Here is a 22,341-nt window from a genome sequence, read left to right on the forward strand (position 1 = left end):
TGGAATCGGGGCAGTGAGGTTTGCTGTGAGACAGGGATCGAGTCACACTGCGAAAAGGGGGGGCTGGGGTGCGTAGATAATAATGCAAGGTTTAGTACCATCTCGTTATTTCCTTTTGGTTTGTTGGCTTGAAAAAAAGCTTCCAACTTCTGGGCTTCAGTGCGTGGAACAACAGTTCGTCTCGAGGAAATATGGAGCCCCCCACTTGCGTGAGCCTCCATCACAAGGCAGACATCTTGGTGGTGCTGGGACTGGATGCTAACGCATGCTCGACGATGGAGCTGCAAGGCTCACAATTTCTGAGCGAGCCTCGTCATTTTTTTGCTGGAGATTCATTGCGAGAGCTGGAGGAATCAATTGGACTCAATTGAAGCCCATCCTGAGCCTCCTCGAGGACGTATCGTTGTGGGAGCTTGCCGTCCTCTATCTAATTCTCACGACCAAGCGAAACCAGCTGCTCACACTCGCACACACTCCGGCAAACAACTTTCTTTTCAAAACCCATGCTTCTTTTTTTCTCCTCCCATTGACGGTGGTGGACCACCGGGCTAGCCTTGGGGTCCGTGGGCTAGGAATCCTGCCAGGGGGTGGTAAGCTCTGTGTGTGTGTGTGTACGGTACCTGGCATGGATGGCTCTCCCAACACCTCCACACAACTCGGTTTGCTGGGTCTTAGTTCGACGCCTAGTGCAAAACCTCCCTGAGACCTGAGGGCATCGACGGGGGGTGGTGATCTACCATACGGATCCGTCAGTCTGTTTGACCGTGACGGCATTTCTCAGTCACACACTATAGATATCCCTGTTCCGCCACGGCCGACATGTCCCGAATTCACGCCAGTTGAACCAGACATGTCAAGATGCCATATCCCTGAGTTTCAAAGCCCAATCCCGTTCATCAATCTCCGTGCTGGGCCCTTGCAGCGGCCGTCGAGATGGAGTCGGCGAGAGCCTGCTTCCCAGTGGCCCTCACCATGGCTTCATTATGCAGCGCCCCGCGCACCCTGTGCCGTTCCACTGGGAGCCCAACGAGTTCGCAGCGCCGCTGGAGCTTTTCGCCGTGATCGCCGGGTACCAGCTCGTCCTTCCCCGCTTCCACGATGTAAACCCCCGGCGGACTCTCCTTGAACCTCTTGGCTATCATGCCGAGGTTGGTCCAGCTGTCCAGGTGGTTCCGGAGGAATGGCCACAGGTACTGGTATGGGAGCCACTTCTGGGGGTATAATGCCTGCAGCATTGCTCTTGTACATGTGAATGGAGTCTCCAGGACAAGGGCATCAAGTTTGATGTTACGAGGGCATTTCCCTTTGGCAGCCAGATTGGTGGCAAACCCGCATCCAATGCTCTGGCCCCAAAGCACGACTGCCGGCTTCTGGTCAGTTCCCTCTGCTCTGGACTCGTGTAATTGAGATATCCACTGCAGGGCTGCTTGTGAGTCCAAATCAATACCTGGCTCAGATGGCCGGTCGTGAGAGGTCCAATAGCCTCGATAGCTTAGACAAACCATAGTATAGGTGACTGACGGATCATTGTCGCGAGCTCGACGAAGAATCCAAGACAGATGAGGAAGTCTTGGAGGTATTGAAGATCCATTTCCTAGAGTCTTGGATGAGATCAAGTACGAGAAAAGGCATCATGATGTGACAAACCTTGAAAGTAGAGGATGTAGACAGGCTTCTTGGCCCCAGTACTAGACGCAGGCATATCCGACACGCACAAGGCAATCTCAGTCCCATCCAGAGATCGTATCCTCTCCTCTCTCCATTGAACGCCCCCGCACTCGCGCGAAAACTCATCAATGCGCATGCTCCGCGCATTGGGCGGCAGGAATGGGTTGTAGATGATGACGTTCTGGAACAGCACCATCATGGCACACTTCCAAGACCACAGAGCCACAAACAGGCCACCAAAGATCAGCGGGGGCATCAGGACAGGCGCGACATGGAAGCACCTCGTGCGTCCCCCGACGGGCCGCCCGATTGCTGTTGCTGCTGCTACTCTGCATATCGGCAACGTCCTGCCGGCGGCCCAAGGGTGCGAGATGCGCTGGATCACCATTGCTGAAAATGCGAACGAGGCAGGGCAGTCAAAAGAGGGACAGCTGGCAAGGGGGAAATGGAAAGATAGAGACGTGGGATGCTGTGGTCGAAAGGGGTTGAGGCTTTATGACATGTTCGCTCGCGACTGGGCTCGGGGCCCTGCAGCTGCGGATGATGATGTGCAGGAGAACGAGTGGTGTTGCCAGTTGGTGAGGCGAAAAGGCGACACTCAAGTGAGAGTTCAGAGGTACAGGACGTGGGCACCTAGAGGTAGTAAAAATCATTCACGGAATAGCCAGAAAAACTACGACATGTCTATTCAGAATTGAGCAATATCGAATCCTTTCAAGATAATACTCTCTGTACTAACTCTCTGTATAACTGCTTCTTTAATATTCTGCATCAGAAGCCCAGATGAACCGTCCTGCTCAAGCCCCCCGCTTTCAGGCATCTTGCAAGCCTGGGGGTGGACTGATTCGCCCTCGACGTCACTCGGCTCCGGGCTGCGACGTGCCAATTGGCGCAACCATTACAGCGCCGTTCTCCGCCCGTGAGTGTGTGTGAGTGAGCGTGAGTGCCTGGCTGGACCCGACCTTTTTCATGCAGCCCGCCCGGACTGGGACCTTTGTCGCCTTGGTTCCTGGAGATCCCAAAAACTGGAACTATTTACAACCACCGAACCGACCAATTCCGCGACTTGTTCCTTTTTCCTCCCTTGTTACTTTTCTTTCCATTCTCGAACTTTCTTCTTTAAACTCTCGTCACCCACTCTCAAAACTCCCCGTTTTAAACGCAGATACACGCTTCCCAACGTCTCCTCCCGCCCCGCCATCAAATACATCATCACCGCCCCTCCTCCTCCAAGACGGTTCAATGGCGATGCCTAGCTCCGACAAGGAAAACGACTCGCACGCGCACATCGATATCCAGGATGATCACCCGTCCCCGCGCGCCGAGGGAGAGACCAGCCCTGGCCTAAGGAACAGCAAGGGCTGGGACGGCAAGCTTCGGGTCCCCAAGGCTGCTCTCGTGACAAATCCAGAGGCCCTGTCCGATCCTGAATATTCAGACGACGAGAATGTCCTGGGCGGCGAGACGATCAACGCCGATGAGGGTAATAAGCCCGGCACTCTATGCACAGGGCATGCGACAGTTCACTAACACGGCTTACAGACCTCCTCGACGACGAAGACCCCGAGACGGACGAAATCATGTGCTCCCACTCCCGCATCGGCTCGATAACCTCGCTCCGCCTCGACCGCTTCAAAAAGGCCGCCCGCGTCTGCCTCCGCCAAAACAGCATCCAGGAGATCGACGGCCTCTCCGGTCTCGCCGAGACTCTCCAGGACCTCGACCTCTACGACAACCTCATCTCGCACGTCCGCGGCCTCGACGACTTGACACACCTCACGAGCCTCGACCTCAGCTTCAACAAGATCAAGCACATCAAGCACATCAGCCACCTCAAGGATCTCAAGGAGCTGTTCCTTGTAGCCAACAAGATTGGCAAGATCGAGGGGCTCGAAGGGCTGGATAAGCTGACTTCGCTCGAGCTTGGGTCGAACCGTATCCGCGAGCTGAAGAATCTTGACACCCTCGTTGCTCTTGAGGAGCTGTGGGTGGCAAAGAACAAGATTGCCGAGCTTTCCGGTCTCGGAGGTCTACCCAACCTGCGCCTCCTGAGCATCCAGTCGAACCGCATAACTGACTTGTCCCCGCTCAAGGACGTTCCAACACTCGAGGAGCTATACATCTCGCATAACCTCCTAGAATCACTGGAGGGTCTCGAGCACAACGTTAAACTACGAGTGCTCGACATTTCAAACAACAAGGTCACCAGCATTGAGGGACTTGCACCCCTCGCTGAGCTGGAGGAGCTCTGGGCCAGTTACAACCTTGTCAGCGACTACAAGGAGGTGTCCAAGTACCTTGCGGACAAGAAAAACCTCACGACGGTGTATTTCGAGGGAAATCCGCTTCAGCTGCAGGAGCCGGTGGCATATAGGAACAGGATCCGATTAACATTGCCTCAAATCAAACAGATTGATGCCAGTAAGTTTCCCCCTTGACAACAAAAGGAACGCCAGCTGAAATCTCCCACAGCTTTCGTAAGAGCATGAACATCAAGAGTTTTGAAAGGCATCATGATAAACAGCATGGCGTTTGGGGAGGGGGTTCTTTCATCCGCATTCCGGTACATCAGTAGCACACGCACTGGTGGTTATCAAAGACAGAATAGAGATTTTGCAGCTGCAGTTGTCGATAACGTCTAGACAGTTTCAAGTGAAGGCGAAATTCATCAAATGCGCATATTCAAACTAGATGACCGGCCATGTTTCAGCTCAGCCACATCATCGCCGATGAAAGCCACGACATTCCTTTGAAGGGGTAACTGTGTTTTGAATTCTATGAGGCGGATTTCCTCCATCATGTCCTTTGGACTCTACAAAATGCAGCCCGTCATCAACAAACGCCTAATGTCCCAAAACAAAATGTTTCCCAAGTTATTTCTTTCTTTTTAAATTCGTCATCACATGTCATTGCTCTAAGCAAAGATCCAGAGCTTCTCGGTGGGGAAGTACTGCAAGGTATTAGCATAATACTCGAGACTACAGCAGAAGTGGTACTACTCACGTTGGTGGGCTGGTTGAACTTGAGGTGCAGGTCCATCTTGGCGATGCGGGCCATGTCCTCCTCATCAATGTTAAAGTTGACAGAGGCCAGGTTCTCCTGCATGAGGTCGGGACGGGTCGACTTGGGGATGACGGAGATGCCTCGCTGGGTAGACCATCGGAGGAGGACCTGGGCGGGGGTCTTGCCGTACTTCTCGGCGAGGGTGGTGAAGACCTCGTGCTGCATCAGGGGAACAGCGTCCTTGGCACGGTCCATGTCGAGCTCGATGAAGCCGGCAGGGCCGAAGGAGGAGTAGGCAGTCAGGGCGATGCCCTCAGCCTTGGCCAGGCGGACGAGCTCGGTCTGCTGGTAGTAGGGGTGAAGCTCGACCTGGAGGGTGGCGGGTCGGATCTTGGCGTACTTGAGGAGATCGTAGATGGCCTGGGACTGGAAGTTGGAGATACCAATAGACTTGGCCAGACCCTTCTCAACGAGCTTCTCCATAGCACCCCAGGTCTCCTGGTTGGTGGCCTTGCCCCATCGGATCTCGGTCTGGGCGTCGTCGATGTGCCAGCCGGGAGGGTAGCGGACCGAGGGGTCGATGTACTCGAGGGCGACGGGGAAGTGGATGAGGAAGAGGTCGAAGTAGTCAATCTGCCAGTCGGCGAGCTGTCGGCGGGTGATGGGCTCGACGTGCTGCTCCTCGTGGTAGGTCTGCCAGAGCTTGGAGACGATGAAGAGGTCCTCGCGCTTCACGATGCCCTCCTTGATGGCGCGGGCGACACCCTCACCACACTCCTTCTCGTTGCCGTAGTCTGTAGAGATGAAATATCAGAATGTGCTTCATTTTGGGTCTCTTTGAGGGGAACAAAGGGTGTCATATCATGGCTCAATCCTACAGGTCTCATGAAGCCATCGCCTGGTGGGGCTAAGCTCTCAACTGATATGACGCTGGTGGAGGGGCAGATTTGCAGGGGTCCTTTGTGGCTATTCTGCCGGGGTAATTGGGAGTGGACAGGGGGCAATGGAGGGGCAGCGAGCAGGGATCTAGCATCGAAGGAGGGGCAGACGTTGTTGGTGTTGTTGCGCTGAGGATATTATCGACAGAGGACGGGCAAGTCTATAGTGACTTCAAGCTGGTAGAAGGGAAGCATTCACGTACCGCAGGCACCATCCAGCAGACGGTAACCAGCCTTGATGGCCTCGTAAACGGTGTCGGCGCAGGTGGCGTTGTCAACCTTCCAGAGGCCGAAGCCGACCTGGGGCATCTCGTGGCCGCTGCTGAGCTTGACGGTGGGGATATCAGCCATTTTGGTGGGTTGTGATGTTGTCTCTGGGTATAATTGGATAGATGAGGACAAGGAGGAGGAAGAGGGAGAAGAAGCAAACCCCGAGAAGAGGGAGGGAACAGGCGTATTTATGCTACATCGAGCTCCTGAGCCAGAGAGGAGTACATCCACATCCCGTCTCGAGGTTATGCCTCAGTCGGCCCAGCTTTCGACTTTCCAGCTTCACCCGGCGTCCCTCATGGGCGCGGCATGACAGAGAATGGCACGGCATGGCATTGATAGTGCGACTCCATCGAGCATGGGTCGGCGAGACGTGGACGGCTAGCGCAGACGAGAGAGTGCAGTGTTGTCCACGGGTAAGGTAGGGACAGTAGGTATCATGGGTCTGGCCGGGCGTGAACTGAAAGCGTGAGAGGTGTGCAACGGTCGTGCAAGAATGAGGCGTGGTCTCATCGATTCGAGGTCGTATTGACCAGCCCGGCCACCATTGCCGCCTCTGTGGGGCCCAAGGGAATTCACCCGGCGAAGGGTGGGCATCTGGATGTTTGGGAAAAGCGGTGGCCGCGCTGGATATTTTCAAATTGGATCACTAGCCTGGCATTTCCAGAAGGGCGTGTGATCCACTGCAAGACGCTCATGGCCGAGCTGGGATCTCAATCGCTTATCGCCGCGGTTGAGCTGGCTGAGGCTGAGAGTAAACGCCGGCTCTCTAGCCATCATGACCGACGTCCCGAGTGATTCTCCATGGCCCTCTGGACAAAAGCCCATACTGTCGGTCAAGGTCTCACCGAGCAGGATCAGGGACATACAAAACTCACCGCACGCCGAAACTCAAGTCACTCTATTTGTCGTTCGAGCATCTGGCACATGTACAGCCACCCCGGGCCAAGAGAAGGACGCAGAATCACCCCGCGAACCAAGCCCTCGTCGTGGGGGGGGAGAGGCGAGAAAAGCGGCAGGAGATCTAGGCCAAAAGCAATTATACGCCGCACATATCATGACAGCGAGATGGGTGTCATGTCCCATTCTGTAGGCCCAGATGATGCAGGTCCCTTGGCGTCGGTCGTCTGGAGCTTGCGGCAGCTTACCGTGGCAGACCGGGAGCTCCGTCGACGCCCATTTGTGCGTTTAACCACCACTGGAGTCGGTGTCGCGGCAAAGGCCCGGTGGATTCTGTCGCGGGTGTGCCAGGACAGCATTTGGCCTTCTGTGATTGATGCGGCAGACCATCCACGGACCCCGTACCATACCCCGGCCGGGTCGTCGGATGACTCTGGTCAAGGCTGGGTGACGTGGTAGTAGTATCAGCTTTCTTACAGCCCACGAGCATTTGCCCAGGTTCCCCAGTCTTGGGAGCTTCAAGAGTTTTTTCTGTCGGCGAATTTGCGCGGCAGAATAAGGGTAGAATTGATGCTGAATATCATGACCGAGAGGATGATGCTCCGGGAGAAAGCAATTTAGCCTAAAGTCGTGGTCCCACGTCGTTCCACGCGGGCGGATATTGTACGTACAGGAAGGGAAGGCACCAGCTGCCCCACATGGTGCCCGTTGCTTCTACGGACCTACCCTGGGCCCCATTCTAATTCACCCGAGGACATGACATGAAGACAGCAGACTCGAGGTGGTCAACACCAAGACCGTCCCCACGAGACTCAATTCATTGTGCCACACGGAGTCGACCAAGATGCCGTCGCCCCCTAATGATACCATCACCATTGGGACAAAGACGACGTCTTCAGGTAAGAATAGGAGCTCCCCCTCCTCAGATTCAGCCATCATGGCTGCATCGACAATAGCTCCGACGAATCACCTGCGTATTCACCCATCATCATGGAGTGCATCGCAGCATCAAAGAGATTTCTTTCACGTCTGCGCACGGCCGTCCTCATCTCCCTGACTCCAGCTCCCAAATTAGAATCGGTTATCGTTGCTGTTGGACCCAACCAGGCCGCTCAACAAAGAAGTTGCCAAACACCACACGGTCACCCCGCGATCCTTTGTCCCAAAACATGCAGATTCGGCTTCGAGTCCCTCACAATGCTGCCATTGAGGCTTGCTTTGACATCTGGGCTTCCTCCCTTATTACGAATCGGATTGCCGCCCTCTAGAACCAGTCGAGCGTTGAAGTTGTCGCGTCTTTGTTCCCGAACATGCTTATTACCAAGGAAATCCCCCATCCGACTTTGGCACTTCGCCATGTTCACACGATAGAGACACTTCCAATCATTCATCCACCATCATTTCAACATGCGGCCCGAAGAGATTCAAGTCAGGACCATTATGGTGCCTGATAACGACCTCCTCCATTTGCGCAATATGATGAGCTTGCAGGGCGCCATCGTTAGGGGCGAAACCGAGGTCTTGTTCCACAACTGTACAGAGATTCCAATAGAATATTGGGACAAGGTCCGACACAACCATCGCCAATTGGACAAGAGATACAACTTCTACTATCGCAACGCGCGACCCAAAAACATACCTCAGCACGTGGATGACGCGACTGCAAGGCGCGGCATTGACGATGTACAGTGGAAGGGCCTCAGGTTCGAATTCATCAAAGTCCTTGCTGCCGGCGGTCATGGATATGTTTCCCTATGGAGGGTTTGGTTTGAGGATGGATCTAGTAAAAAGGTGGTCATCAAAAGGGCTCTTGGTAGAGACTTTGACGTTGGAAGGGAATCCCGCTTTCACCTTCGATACGCCGGTGCCGAGCATACCAGCCAGGTCCTCGACCTGCACGCTGAAGCCATGAAGATACAGAATCAAGTCAGACAGAGGAATCCTCTGGCTCGTCTCAGGTACAGAACTGGTTCAGACTTCAACGCCGGATCCCTCCAACTCATCGTCTTTGAGTTCATGGAACACGGAGACTTGCACAAAGTATTGACCCTAGCCAGTCAGATGGATGCAGAATTCCCTGACAGGACTCTCTGGGGCATCTGGGAATGCCGTATGTATCTCCCCTTATACACTTGTGTCCTTGTACTGATTCGTGCCCAGTGGTCCGGGGAGTTGCCTCTGTTGCATATGTGCCTTCTTTCCTTGCCATGCACAGAGACTTTGACAAAGAGTTGCAGACAGCCATTGATACCAACCGTCTGGAACACTTCTTGGCGCAACTGGAGAATATCCAACAATCGCACGATGTTCACCTAGACTTGGAAGAGTTAAACGGTACGTGCATGTGTTCTACACATCCCCCCCTTCTAACCTGGTTGATAGTTCTCGCTGGTACAGCTGATAGCCATCCGAACAACCCTATTTTCAAGGTAATTCCCCAAACACCTGAGCGCATGAGTCACGCGTTGACGAATTTCTAGCTTCACGATCTCGGTGCCTTTAGTTACATCATGAGCGAAAAATGGAAGACCTGGGGCGATGCCAGGTACTGGAAGATGAGGAAGCCTTGCAAGCTCCACAGAGTAACTCCGGTACGTGACATATTCAACACATACATCAAGAGTCTCTAACCGCTACTAGGAGCAAGTTCACCAGGACTGGGACCAACTGCGGACAGATGAAGGCGTCAACCTGGACGGATCCCAATTCGCAGGCGAAGATCTCACTCAAGGACATCCGATTGCTGGCCGGTTCGGTACTTGGACAAACATCTTTTTCATTGGCAAAGTGGTTAGTTTCATCATCCCTACATCCTGAACCCGCTGACAAGCCATAGATGGAAGCGGCCATCACATTTCTTACCGAGGCGTATCCATTCGATGCCTATCATTTTGATAGTATGGATGGGACACAATCAGGGAACACTTATGGATGGGTGCTGCAAGACCCATCATTATCCCATGTCGATCCTACTCTGCGCGACCTAATTATGCGATGCCAGCTCGAGGTCCCGGGCGAACGGCCCAGCATCACGACGCTTCTGCGAGAGATTGCGATTCGCAAGATGCATCCCTTCTACCAGAGCTCCGAAGAAATGGCATACTTCTGGGAGTGTTTTTTTGGTCCTAAAGATTTAGAGCCCATATCTGATCCAATAGATGACGACGTTGCCGATGCCCTCGAGGAGTCTATGGCTGGAGGCATAATACCATTCCTGCACCCAGACCCGGGATCAGAGCCTCACCGACATGAGCAGCAAGCAGATTCCGCTCCCGCAGAACGACTCGAGTATTTTCAGATGTGGATGGATCGACAATCCAGGACTTCAGCTGCTTCTGGTGATGGAGACCAGACCCCTCAACCACCTGTCGGCGGGCATCAGCCGCCTGTTCCTGGTCAAGACCAACATCAGATTCCTCGGCGACCTGCCAATTTGCGTGTCCCCCAACGGATTGCCCGGAGGCCTGTTGGCGACCGGCCGTCGGCGGCGGCGGCAGCGGCGGCAGCGGCAGCTCCCTCGTGGCTCAATCCACCCAGCCTTGAAACTGCTGCTATGGACGATGACGAAGCTGCTCAGGAGGATGCCGGGGGGCCTTACGCCAACTTGCGTTGCGCACGCGCCGAACCTGATGGTAGTGTATCTGAAAGTGGCAGCGATAAATCTCCTGTTCCTATGGCACGACGGGGAATAAGATTTGATCTTCCCAAGGGTGGCGCTAGGCGAGGGAAGGCTAAGAAGACTGGCTCAATATATGACAGGCGCAAGATGCGGTTCCCGAACCGCAAGGAACGTGGATCAAGGGTCAACAAGCGAGTCTCTGAGCCCAGTACAAGGAGTATCAAGGCTGGTGTCAAGATGAACAATCTCGACAAGTTTGTTCAGGCGGCCATGGATGACATGCCCATGGCCATCCGCAATCTTATGGCCAGGACGAAGCATCTCGAGCGAAGGCTCGCGGATGGCAATCTTCCTGCCTTGGCGTATATAACCGCAGGCGGAAAGGGAGATTTTGATGATTGATTTGAGAAGGCAGGCCAAAGTCGAGTTTCTTTCTTCTTGGTTGTCACGCATGTCTTATTCCTTTGAGACTGTATCAAGTGATACATGCATGCAGGAGTTCAAGGTTGAGGCAGCTTACTTTTTACCGCTTTGTTCCCTTTCTTTTTTCTTAGGTGGATTATTTCGTTTTCATTAATCGAGGTTCATTTTGTACTTCATATACGCTACGTATCGTTGATGCTTATTCCAACCAAAAGCAGTTTGTCATATCTGGGTATCCTTAACTCCATCGCTTAATCGCCTGTTCCTTTTTCCGCTAAACCATTATTAAATCACCCAAGCATCCATTACCAATAATTCATTCAATGTGGTCGACGCGCTGTGGTAAGCACGCGGTAGACCGATTAGTCCGTGTCAAAGTTGGTGTATCGACATTCACAAGCCCCTGAGCGAGACTTGACGTCGCCCACCTTGTCGCCGTCGTCATCCACGCATCTTGGCGATCCGCTTTTGAAGGATTTGCTCTGAACAATCTCGACGTCACCGGGCCAGGCGACAAACTTGCTATTATCGGATGTATCGTCGTCATTGTCGTGGCCTTTGCTCTTGTGCGTCCACAAGGTGGCCTCAAAGCGCGTGTCATCAAAGGTACACCGCGCAGCACGGTTGCTAGACGAAAGTTGGTCGTCCGGCACGACAGTCTTGTTCATGGAGAAGGAGAAGAGAAGACGCTCCTTAAGCGTGTTTTCGTCCAGGAGCTCAAGGGTGAGGTTGGTGAAGGAGGGTGCAAAGGGGTTGTCGGTGGACGAGATCTTGTAGAACTGGGTGTTGACGTAAGTGATGACCCAGAAAAAGGTCGCGGGTTCGCCCTCGGTATAGGGGTAGCAGCGCCATGTGGATGGATTCGAGGTACACTCTGTCAACGGCTTCTGGAGGTTTGCCTTGAAGGAGAAAGAGCCGGCTGGGAAGTTGGGATCCTTCAATGGAGAGTTGTCCTCGGTTGAGTCTTGACGCCTAGAGGGATTGGTCAATTGGTCGGTTCCTTTGTTCATGATGGCTTCACTTACTTGTCCTTCAGACCAATTGTCAGTCCAATGCCAAGTCCTATGGCAATGATAGCCATGACGGCCACGGCGACACCAATCAAGCAACACACTCTCCTCCTATCAACACCACAAATTCGCCCTCGCGGAACAACTCCCTCTTCCTCGCCAAGCGACTCCCCCTCGACTATTTTGCCCTTTACCGCATGCGCCTCCTTATAGCTCGGCGGCGGGGGATGCAGAGTCGGCGCGTGTGGGGGCGAATACCCGGCGGAGAGTATATAAGGTGGAACGTACGGCGGCGGAAGCACGCCGTTGAGCTTTGCGGCGCCATTGCTGTTGATCTTTGTGACGCCGTTGTGAGTCCGCATTCCTCGCCGAGGCGACTTGTGCGGTACTCGAAGAGGAGTCTTGGGCGGGCTAGGTGAAGGTGTCGAGGCGACCTCGTTCTCGTCGATGGGGGGCATGTAAGAGACGCCGGACCGAGAGCCGAGGGAGCCGGGACCGCGGCCATGGCCACGGATCATGGCTGCAGCTATTTATCAATACGAATTGTATGATTTCTTGGTTTTCTTTTATGGCGTTGAGAGGAATTCCAGAGCAAGATGTAGCATAGCTTTGAAACTCTAAAGAGAGGTGAATATGCGGGGGAGAGAAGCTGGATGACGATGAACTCTGGAATGGACGAGAGGGGGGGGAAACCAAGCTTTAGCTGAAAGAGAAGAGAGGGATGGGTAAAAGCGCATTAATTAGGTAGCCAGGCTGTTGAGGGAGAAGGACAGAGCCTCTTTTTCAAGGACAGCCTGGTTCTGCGTCAAAGTTGCGCAATTTCCACAGAAGCTCTTGCAAAAAGGCAAGACAGCTTTAGTAGAGGACGGGATGTCAAGACAAGCAGCAAAAAAAGACGGCACGGCACGGGTAAAGTGAGAAAGGAAAGGAAAGGAAAAGGAAAAGGGTGGCAGGGAGTGAGAGAGAAAATAGTCTCTTTTTCCTTTTGCTGATCATTTTGTCACTTCAATTCTTGTCGTTCAATAGTCTCTACACAACCTTGTGGTTACCGGTTCAGCTCAGGTCCAGAACCTCGCCATTCTCTCTCTGGGGGCAAAGACCAGGATCGACGCGGCGCGCCCTAAGATGCTGCTTGCCGCTAATAGTCTGCTGCGGTGGTGTGCCCAGCGAGACTAGTGATTGGGGGGATGACGGCCTGGTTAGTGGCGTTTGCTGCGTGAGCTGGAAGAACCTGGCAGCCTGGGGGCTTTTTCTCTCAAGCCCTGGAGCTGCTGCTTACAGTATTGAGCTAGCCGATGGGTGGATGATGGATGCTCTGGGGGCCGTTGGTGGTGGCTGTGAACCAGGCTCCCGGGGCGTCAATGGGCAATTGGAAGCTTGGGAGAATAAGCAGGGTTCAGTACCATCCATCCCCATGATGTGATGATGAGGTCGAGTGCCGCGCTCCATCTCGGCACTCGTCCGTCCTTCTTGACTCTGGCAACCCTAACCCTTGGAGTCAATGACAGAGTCTAGAGACAAGATCAGAGTTTACAACCTCCCTCACCGCCTCGGCTCTTAGACAATCTACGCATTCAGCATCAGACAACTCGAGATACTCCGCATATTCGGCCGAAGCAGCCAGCCACATGGTCCCAAGATGCCGTCAGTTGTGGGCGCGTAGATATCCATTCGCCCTCTTCCTGCTTACTTGCTTGTACAAGACATATCCGCCAGCCTGCTCCATGCACCATCACTCCAATCGCCTCGCCTACTCTTGGCCTACTCTTGGGCCTCAACAACCTCTTCCGCATACGCCGGGGCCTCCAGCTTCTCTCCCTGATCCGTCCACACCGCTGCCAGCTCAGCCTCGATCTCATCCCGTCGCTTCTTCCACTCGTCCACCTGCGCAAGTCGCTCGTGCAGTTCTTGTAACTCCTTCTCAACCTGCATCTTCTCTCGCTCGGTTCCAATTCGCTCAAACTCCCACTCATCGCCTCGCTCTCCCATTCCCAGGACGAGGTTGTATGTGTGGTACTTCTTAAGGGAAGCCCGAGTTGAGATGGTAATGAGTGCTGCGGCATGTCAGCATCACATGAAAAAATGTCGCCATGGTATCAACTTACTGATGCCCCTCTCCTTGCATGTCTCGTAGAGCAAGCCTTCCACGTCGCTTGACACGGCGCTGGTGCCTTCATCCACGATGGCATACTGAGGTTCATGATATAACAGACGAGCAAATCCCATCCTCTGCTTCTCACCTCCGCTAAGCACATCCTTCCACTCCTTTCGCGTATCCCACCCTCCTTCTCGATCAGGAAGGTAGCCTAACCTTGCGGCCTCCAGTATGCTCTTAAGGTCATCTTCCGACTTGCGCTTCTCTCGCATGTCCACGTGGCCATCGGGATAAATGACTTGATCGCGAAGTGTGCCTGGGCTCAGGTACGGTCGCTGGGGCAAGAACATGATGCCGTCTTGGCCGATGTTCTTGGGCCGACTCACCAATCCTCTGTAAACTGGCCAGAGACCTGCGAGGATTCGGGAAATGGCACTTTTACCCACTCCGTTTGATCCAGAAATCTATTATTCGTTAGCAGCGGCATATTTTGTGTCGGGAAAGAAAGACTCACCAGTAGATGCTCCCCCCTTCGAATTATGATAGACAGGGAGTCAAGCAACTCCTCGCCTCCCTGCGGCCACAGACCAGGGGCCACAACCGGAACATGCTCAAACCGAACACCGTCAAATCCCTTCTGGATCGTCCCTTGAACGTCGGATAGCGAATACAATTCGCTCTGGCCACCTCGGATATGGTAGGCATTGGCATGTACCCGGTGCAGAGTCGAGATGAGCGTGTATACACGGCTAGTGTACCCTGCCAGTTCCGAAAGGTCCTTGATCGAATACATCATACGACCTCCAGCATCTGCAAGCGAGAGCATGAGCCTCTTGTTGGTGATAAACTCCTTCATACGATTGCGTTCTCGGCCTCCCCGGTGTCCATTCTCGGCCATCTCAGCTCGGCCGCCAACGCCACCCCATGCTGGCAAAAAGACGGGCAGTGATGCCAGGAGATATCCGTAGGCGCTCCAGCTGTATTTGAGAATAAAGTCTTCGAGGATATTGTATCGGATCTTGAGCATGTAGATGCCTTCCATCCACGACTTCAGTGACTTGAATTCGCGATTCAGAAACGTCTTTTCCGTCTCCGCACCACCATAGAAGGCAACCTCCTCAGCATTGGCAATTAACCTGGCATGCAAGCTTCGGAAGTCACCCTCTTTGCGTCCTTCCACGGCTTTTAGCTTGCCGAATGGTGGGGAAAGCCTTCGAAGGATGCTCGCAGTCAAGAAGTAATTGCTCATAAGACCTGTCAGAGCAAGGGGACCAAGCGACCGGTAGAGCTGGTAGTTAAAGACACAAAGATCGACAAACGGTTTTCCAAGTGACGAGTAAATGTTGGCCGCTGCTGCACAGAATAGAGTCAGATCTTGGGTGATAAACTGGTCCGCGCTTTGGCCAACGCCTCCGTCCAGGTTCGAGAGCTTATAGTAATTAAGATTATCGTTCAGGTAGAGATCATGGATGTACCGTGTAAGTCGCGTTCGAAATGCGATCGATACCTTGGACTCGAGGAACTTGATCATGGCGTTGGTGTATGAGGCGAAGCCTCCAAGTCCGCACCACTATTGATTGTCAGCGACCGACTCCTCAGACATACGGGTTTCGCCCTTACTTTGAGGATGCCCCAGAGGAAAGCCTTGCCATTGCCAGCGACAAGATCGCGCACAATCTCACCGTCGAGACGGGCCACGACCAGCGAAAGATACGTCCGCAGCATCAGAAATACGCCGTGACTGAGTAGCAATCCAGCTTCTTTACTTGACCACCTCGGAATCATGATGCTCATAAGGCTCAGAAATTGGTGCAGGAAAGCAAGATTCAGACCGGGCTTGGTTTGCGCCGAGGGCACAGTGCCTTCGCGCAGTCCAGAAACGCGCGGTGGGTTAAGGAAGAGGCGCCGATGAGCGTCAAATGTGAGCGGCTTGGTCGTGTTGATGACAACCTTGGTTGTCCCATCTTTGTAGGGAACATAGATGGTTCGCGATCCGTCCTTGTTGTGTAGCCATGAGTTTGTGCGCACGAGTTTGCGACCTTGCTCTCGCTCATGTCGTCGGTTCTTCCACCATCGTCGCCCTCCCTCTGCGCCGAGGATAATTGAGGCCGCGAGTGCCAGAGTCGCGAGGATACGCGTCGTGCGCGAAGTTCGGCGGAGTTTTGTCTGTATCCTGCCAGTCCATTTGTCGAGGAAGGCCGCCAGCATCTCCTCAGCGGCAGTATGCCGCAAGGTTGATTGCGCAGCCATTTGTGATGGTATAGGGATGACGTTGAATGCGCTGGAGGAGCTTCCCCACAGCAGCACGAGCGACTCTCGAGAGCCTCAGAAAGGTTCCCTCACTTCCCCATCCGGCGAGAAGGTGTCTTTAACGATTCGGGATGAAAACAGAAAGTTCAATGAAGAATGAAACAGTGCAAGATTCGATGATGCGAGAAATCAGATAGCCGAATCGATCCAGGTTCAACAATTGTGCTTTGATTAGGTTAGGTAGGCAGGTGTCATCAAGCCGCCGTGTGAGCATGTGAATACGGATTCCGAGGCAAGTGCCACATGCGACTGCAACTCGCCTGGCTGCGCCTGCTGCAGCCGACGGAAGCGGCCAGCTCGGGACGGGAATGACGCCACAGCGTGCAGTCACATGATGTGGGAAAAGCTGGGGAAGAGCATGGGCCGAAACATTCGGCTCCTGATTGGCTGGACGAAGCATGGGGGAACGGCTAATCCTTAACCAGACAAGCTTCTCCGCTCTCCTGTTCAGCTCGTCCAACCCGTCGCTGAACATCTACCCTAGAGAATTTCGAGAATCTCAAAAAGTTTGTTCACAGGCACGTTTGATGCCGCATGCAATCCTTATCGTGTGCTTGGCATGTATCAAATTCTGTGACGTGTCTTGGGCGCACATAATGGCACATTGAGGGCGTCAGGGGCTTTTGACTGGATTGTGCCTGTCGCGCATTGTCGTGGCCCGCATCCCATCTGGATGAATGTAACAGAAGAAACTGGTCTAGAACTTCCATGGGTGGAACAAAGAGGCACGCAGAGCCACATGTCATTGCCCAGATCTCCAGTTGGTCGCCTTCGAGATAAAGACAGACTTTGCGGGTGCTTAAGCATGCGGCTCTGGTTTCCAAGTCCCAGTCAACTCTACGCACATGTCTTCATCAACGGGGACCAGTATGAAGGTCTCCTCCACAGAGTCGAGGGCGAATGGACATCGAGCGCCGATCCACCATGCAATTAACTAAGGTAGCCAGGGGCATGGGACCCGGGCAATGCGACTGAACATCGACATCCGACAGGTCGCAAGCTGGGCTAGTTCATGGCCAATTCATTGCCAGTTCACACGTACATTTCGGATGCACAGGAAGCTCCCACGGTTTTTTTTTATTTTTCCCTCTCTATCTCTCCAGGGTCCAAGGATGGGTCGCCACAGACCCATTGGGTGACCACAAACTAATTACGTAGCCTCATGGGGATGACCAGATGCCTGTCTTGTGACACGAGATGGAGGGTGCCCGAGAAGGCTTGCTGAGGCTCACGAGTTTCCCTGCTGATCCCTGTCGCGTTCTGAGAAACGCAGGTAATGCCGACCGAGAACCATCAAGAACTTCATCATCACCAGAGAAAGGCGCAAGGGTTCTGACGGATTTGGGATGGTGGCAAGAGGTCTTCCAACCGGCCACAGCGGGTATGTAGGTCTCTCGACTGGTCAATTCTGAGGGGCCCACGATGCATGGAGACATCACTGATCCAGGCGCCAACGCGGCCAATCATGCCGTCTGGACGGGACGTATCTTCCTGGACTGACAAGGTTGATGGCCCTTTCTACGTGTCTCAGTCTCTTTGACTATGGACTCGAGCATTCGGGATGGCTGAAAATGTGCTTTTTGCTGGGAGTCCTCATCTCCATGCTATGGAGATTCGGCGTTGCTAACGGAGCAACAGCAATGCATCGACGAGAGCTTCGGGCCTCAGTGCAAATCGGAAGAGGGCGCTTCAATGAAACATGCACAAGAGGTCCTTCGCAGGACACACTATCAGCACACCACCAGACCTCGTCGTCGGAACTGCATCTACCCGTGCAGGCGGGTCAAGAAACAAATGAGACAGCCAAGGGCAAAGTACCTCGAACTCTCTCAAAGGCTGCTATTTTCTGACAACATAATTCACATAAAAATAGCCAAAAATAGGGAAAAGATAGTGTTCAAAGACAAAGCCCTAGGAGCTTGACGTATTATTCTGGTATCTCACTGCAGCTTTATACGCATTCCTATGGGATGAAAAGCTGATGTCTTTGTACTGGTGTCTCATTTTTTCTTGACCCTTGTGCCCTGGCACCCATCATGTTGCCACAAGGAAACTGGGAACAGAGTGCGAGTGCGCCAGGCATTCTCGGACAGCAGACAGCAGACAACAGGGAACACGGCTGAAAAGCCGGGGAGAGCTTGGAGCATGGAGCAGCTGGTCGAGCGTGAACTGAGTGGCCACCACGCAATGGGCGAGCTCTCCCATTTCTTCTCGGCCCTGCTAACGAAAGCCCGTGGTACGCCCACTTTGATTGAAAGCCATGGCCGAGAGTCTATCTCAACCTAGCGGGCGCCAGGTCTCCGGATTGAACCCACATCATGAGTCCCCTTAACATGCACGCTCGACTCGCGAGCGGCGCATCAGAGAGCTGGGACGCAGACTGTAGACCCGGCAAGGGGATATCGTAGAGCACAGACGTCGCAAAAGTCAAGCTGTTGTCCCCTTTGCTCTCTCCCGCGCTCAAGTCAACATCCTCCCGCAGTCAGTTATTGCTACTAAGCCTGGGGCAGGGGTCCTAGGCGCCGCACCCAGCATGGGCGGGCCATGGGCGACCATAGGACAGGGTGGTTAAGATGAGCCTGGCGGGCACCATTATTAGCGGAGATGAGAGACAAGGGGAGAGATAGAGTGGTATTGTGAGGAGGGTGGTTACGTGAATTTTGCACTGTGATTTGTATGTTAAACAGCACGTAATACACAGTGTGTACAGCGCAGTCACAAATCTGCCACAATACTGTACTATCCTTCGCCGAGGGCTAATCTCAACCAAGACTCCACTCACACCTTCTCTCCCACCCACCCCAGTCAAGCCCAGTCGAGCCCCGTCCCGTTCGGCCATCCTCTCACAGTTCACACAGTCTCTCGACGTCCCAGTGTCCCTGCCGCTCAGCGTTTCCAGCGGATGTTCCCCCCGGCTTCCAGCACGTCTCCCGCTGCTCCCACCGCGCCCGTCCAGCCTTCCAAAACCAACCTTCAGCCTTCAGGTAGGGAGTCTCCAGAGACCGGGCAGTTTTACCACTTACCCCCCTGCGCGCGCTCCCAGCCTTGATCTTCCAATTTCCTCTTCCTCCCCAAGTGCCCAGCCCAAGACCCAATCTACGTTTTAAAGGCAATCATCTCGCTTGCGCGCCAGGTCCTCCCTCTCAGCCTCCGATCCGCCCTGCTTCTCGTCTCCGTCCTCCGCCCGCCCTCCGTTCTTCCTCCTCCTCACCGAGCTCCATCCCCGACCGACGCAACCCCCGAACAGGTTTCCCGTTTGCGGCAGTCTCTTGACGAGTCACTCATTCGCTCCGGTTCTCCCTTTGGTTACTTTTCGCTTCATTCACTCGCACCTTTTGCCTTGATCCAACCTTCAGCCACCGCTTGCCTCGGCCCAAACGCGCTGCAATTTCCCACCAACTTCGCCCGCTCTGCGCTCTGAAGCCCTTCGCCTCCTTCATCGACGCCAAACCGAACTGTCTCGCCTCCTCCCGCGTTCCGGGCCTCTGTAGGCCATCTACAAAGAATAAGGGGCTGTTCATTTAGGACTGGTTTTGTGTGTGGACGAGGTCGACGACGTGAGTTGCCATCATCCCTTGCGCGATCCTGGTAGCCCCCTGCGCGGTTTCTGGTTGTTATATGCTCGTGAGAACACGGGAACAGTATCGTCTCCTTGGCGACCTTGTCGCGACCAGTTTGAAGACTGTGCTGGGATGATATTGGTGTGAGCTGGTGATCACCACGTCTGCGCGCTCCTGGCTGTGGTACTCCATCCGGCTGCTGACGGCTCCCAATCGCTGCTTGGAAATCAACTTCTGCAGGACATTCACTGACGGGCTTTCAAGCAAACAGCAAACATGTCCGACAAGCCGCAGACTCCGAACGACGAAATCCAACTTCAGTCGAACTCCGCCGACGCTGAGATGGGCAAGGACAAGGATCTACTGTCACCAGAAGATGGGTCAAGCTCCAAGAAAGGCCGTGGGCTCCTCCAAGTTCCCTCGAGATCATCGTCACAGCGGAACCAATCGTCACCAACATCTACGGGTTTGAGTGGGGCGACCGTCAGCGATTCCCGGAACAGCATCGGAAGCCGATCGAAAGACTCCAAAGGTAGCCTCCGGGGGCGACGACGGAACGGAAGCACGTCTAGCAACCGGACTGGCGGCGAAACTGAACCCACAAACACCCCTGTAAACACCCAGCCAAGCTCTCCCGTTGCTCCCCCCCAGAAGAAGAAGAGAGGTGGTCTGCTCTCGTTCCTTGGATGTTGCGTCACACCCGAGGGCCCCAACGGCGGCGAGGAAAACAACGAAAACGTGCACAAGCTGGACAAACTGCCTCAGCGGCCAACATCTGCTAGGTCGCGAACCAACACTCCCCAGGAGCAGCCCAAGCCAGCTCCCGAGAAAGAAGCCCAACCAGCCGCCCCCACACAAGAGCCCAAGGACGAGCCTACTTCATCTGGCAGCACCAACGACGAGATTACAGTGGCAGAGCGAGAAAACAGGGAGTCGAAGCAATCGATTCCCCCCGCCGTCACGGTGGAGCCACCCAAGCCATCTCCAGCAGACGAGGAGCCCAAGGAGCAAGATAACAAGACGGCCGACACTGGTGACGTTGATATGCGAGATGCTCCCGTCGATGAGGCCGAAGAAGTGCAGGTAGCCCCTGCAGCCGAAGGACCACCCCAAAGCACGATACCTCCTCCACCTCCACCCCCAGGTCCGGGTCCCTCTGCCGTGGCACCCGCTCCATTCCCCGAAGCTGGCCCATCGGCGCCTGAGCCGCAGAAGTGGTTGCTTCCCCCGATTGCGCCAGAGCACAAGGGCCGGAAATGCCTGGTTCTTGACTTGGACGAAACTCTGGTCCATAGCTCCTTTAAGGTATGTCTTGCGATGGTGTTGGATCGTATGGCGTGCGCTAATTATTCGACAGATTCTGCATCAGGCCGACTTCACCATCCCTGTTGAGATTGAGGGTAACTACCACAACGTCTATGTGATAAAGCGACCGGGCGTCGACGAGTTCATGAAGCGAGTTGGCGAGCTGTATGAGGTTGTAGTGTTCACAGCGTCTGTCTCTAAGGTGAGTCTTATCAGATCCTCCGCAATGGTTCGACTAGTACTAATGATCTGCAGTATGGAGACCCTTTGCTGGACCAGCTCGACATCCACAAAGTCGTCCACCACAGACTCTTCCGAGAGAGCTGCTACAACCACCAAGGCAACTATGTCAAGGATCTCTCTCAAGTCGGACGAGATCTGAAGGATACCATCATCATCGACAACTCACCAACGTCATACATCTTCCACCCCCAACACGCAGTTCCTATCAGCAGTTGGTTCTCTGATGCTCACGATAACGAGCTATTAGACTTGATACCCGTTCTTGAAGACCTGGCTGGCCCCAACGTGGCCGATGTCAGCCTTGTCCTCGACGTCACTCTCTAAAATACCCACCTTCACTTCTATTCTCTTTGTCGAACTTTTTCCAACGATTCGAAACACACAACAACCCTTGATCTGCACAATTGCCATCATAGCGGAAGGCGTTTGGTTGAGAGCTTTCGTTTCCTGGTGTAGATGTACTATTGTCTAATGTTACATAATTGAGCGGTTGGAAGGAAACGGACCTCACCAACGAACTCAAACTTCCCCTCGACGCGAGGTTACCCGGCGAAACTCGGTTGGCATCAGCGCGGAGGTCCTCTGGAGCGGGCATTGCATTGCCATTACATCTCACGGATTCGGGGCAAAAGATGGATCAGCAACCAGAAGTAAAAGCAAGCAAGCACGGGACGATCATTGGTGGAAGAACAGGGTCTTCTTCTCCCAGAGATGGACACGTGGTGTTTGAAAAGGACTACCTATTTTTTGTGCAAATACGCTGGCGGAGGAAGAAAAAGGAGGGCGAATTCTGCTGCGATGGGAGAAGAGGCCTCTGGACCATGCACGGGGTAGAGGAACGGACAAGCATGTGTGAGAGGGAGTCCCCTGTGTGGATGGGATAACCTGCCAGCGGCGAGGGGCGGGGTTTTTGCGATTCCATTTGTCTCATGGTTTGCGTCTTTGATTCTGCTTCTGTTTTTTTTCTTGAATTATACATCACCTCATACATGCGAGT

General features: G+C 54.0%; 7 protein-coding genes across 7 annotated transcripts; 3 read left to right on the forward strand and 4 right to left on the reverse strand.

Moving 5' to 3' along the window:
• Window positions 1–896: 896 nt before the first annotated feature.
• NCS57_00029900 (Abhydrolase-3 domain-containing protein) lies at window positions 897–2,056 on the reverse strand (the record flags this gene model as incomplete). The annotated part of the gene is made up of 2 exons (XM_053050386.1): window positions 897–1,594; window positions 1,648–2,056. 2 exons carry the CDS (start codon window positions 2,054–2,056, stop codon window positions 897–899), a joined length of 1,107 nt encoding a protein of 368 aa, XP_052918901.1.
• A 620-nt stretch (window positions 2,057–2,676) lies between these two features.
• Window positions 2,677–4,157, forward strand: NCS57_00030000 (uncharacterized protein; the record flags this gene model as incomplete). The annotated part of the gene is made up of 3 exons (XM_053050387.1): window positions 2,677–3,151; window positions 3,211–4,089; window positions 4,141–4,157. Exons 1-3 carry the CDS (start codon window positions 2,911–2,913, stop codon window positions 4,155–4,157), a joined length of 1,137 nt encoding a protein of 378 aa, XP_052918902.1. The 5' UTR covers window positions 2,677–2,910.
• A 425-nt stretch (window positions 4,158–4,582) lies between these two features.
• NCS57_00030100 (uncharacterized protein) lies at window positions 4,583–5,960 on the reverse strand (the record flags this gene model as incomplete). The annotated part of the gene is made up of 3 exons (XM_053050388.1): window positions 4,583–4,618; window positions 4,672–5,465; window positions 5,813–5,960. 3 exons carry the CDS (start codon window positions 5,958–5,960, stop codon window positions 4,583–4,585), a joined length of 978 nt encoding a protein of 325 aa, XP_052918903.1.
• A 2,226-nt stretch (window positions 5,961–8,186) lies between these two features.
• On the forward strand, window positions 8,187–10,800 carry NCS57_00030200 (Protein kinase domain-containing protein; the record flags this gene model as incomplete). The annotated part of the gene is made up of 6 exons (XM_053050389.1): window positions 8,187–8,889; window positions 8,940–9,113; window positions 9,162–9,208; window positions 9,260–9,370; window positions 9,420–9,569; window positions 9,616–10,800. The coding sequence occupies 6 exons, from the start codon at window positions 8,187–8,189 to the stop codon at window positions 10,798–10,800; spliced, it is 2,370 nt and encodes a 789-aa protein (XP_052918904.1).
• Window positions 10,801–11,183: 383 nt separating this feature from the next.
• On the reverse strand, window positions 11,184–12,349 carry NCS57_00030300 (uncharacterized protein; the record flags this gene model as incomplete). Its single annotated transcript, XM_053050390.1, has 2 exons — window positions 11,184–11,793; window positions 11,847–12,349. 2 exons carry the CDS (start codon window positions 12,347–12,349, stop codon window positions 11,184–11,186), a joined length of 1,113 nt encoding a protein of 370 aa, XP_052918905.1.
• Window positions 12,350–13,592: 1,243 nt separating this feature from the next.
• Window positions 13,593–16,176, reverse strand: NCS57_00030400 (uncharacterized protein; the record flags this gene model as incomplete). The annotated part of the gene is made up of 4 exons (XM_053050391.1): window positions 13,593–13,885; window positions 13,937–14,390; window positions 14,441–15,496; window positions 15,547–16,176. 4 exons carry the CDS (start codon window positions 16,174–16,176, stop codon window positions 13,593–13,595), a joined length of 2,433 nt encoding a protein of 810 aa, XP_052918906.1.
• Window positions 16,177–20,072: 3,896 nt separating this feature from the next.
• On the forward strand, window positions 20,073–21,668 carry NCS57_00030500 (FCP1-like proteiny domain-containing protein; the record flags this gene model as incomplete). Its single annotated transcript, XM_053050392.1, has 3 exons — window positions 20,073–21,101; window positions 21,154–21,303; window positions 21,357–21,668. The coding sequence occupies 3 exons, from the start codon at window positions 20,073–20,075 to the stop codon at window positions 21,666–21,668; spliced, it is 1,491 nt and encodes a 496-aa protein (XP_052918907.1).
• Between the last annotated feature and the right edge of the window lie 673 nt (window positions 21,669–22,341).

This window comes from Fusarium keratoplasticum, chromosome 1 (assembly GCF_025433545.1).
Source record: "Fusarium keratoplasticum isolate Fu6.1 chromosome 1, whole genome shotgun sequence".
In the NCBI taxonomy this organism is placed as follows: Eukaryota; Fungi; Ascomycota; class Sordariomycetes; order Hypocreales; family Nectriaceae; genus Fusarium; species Fusarium keratoplasticum.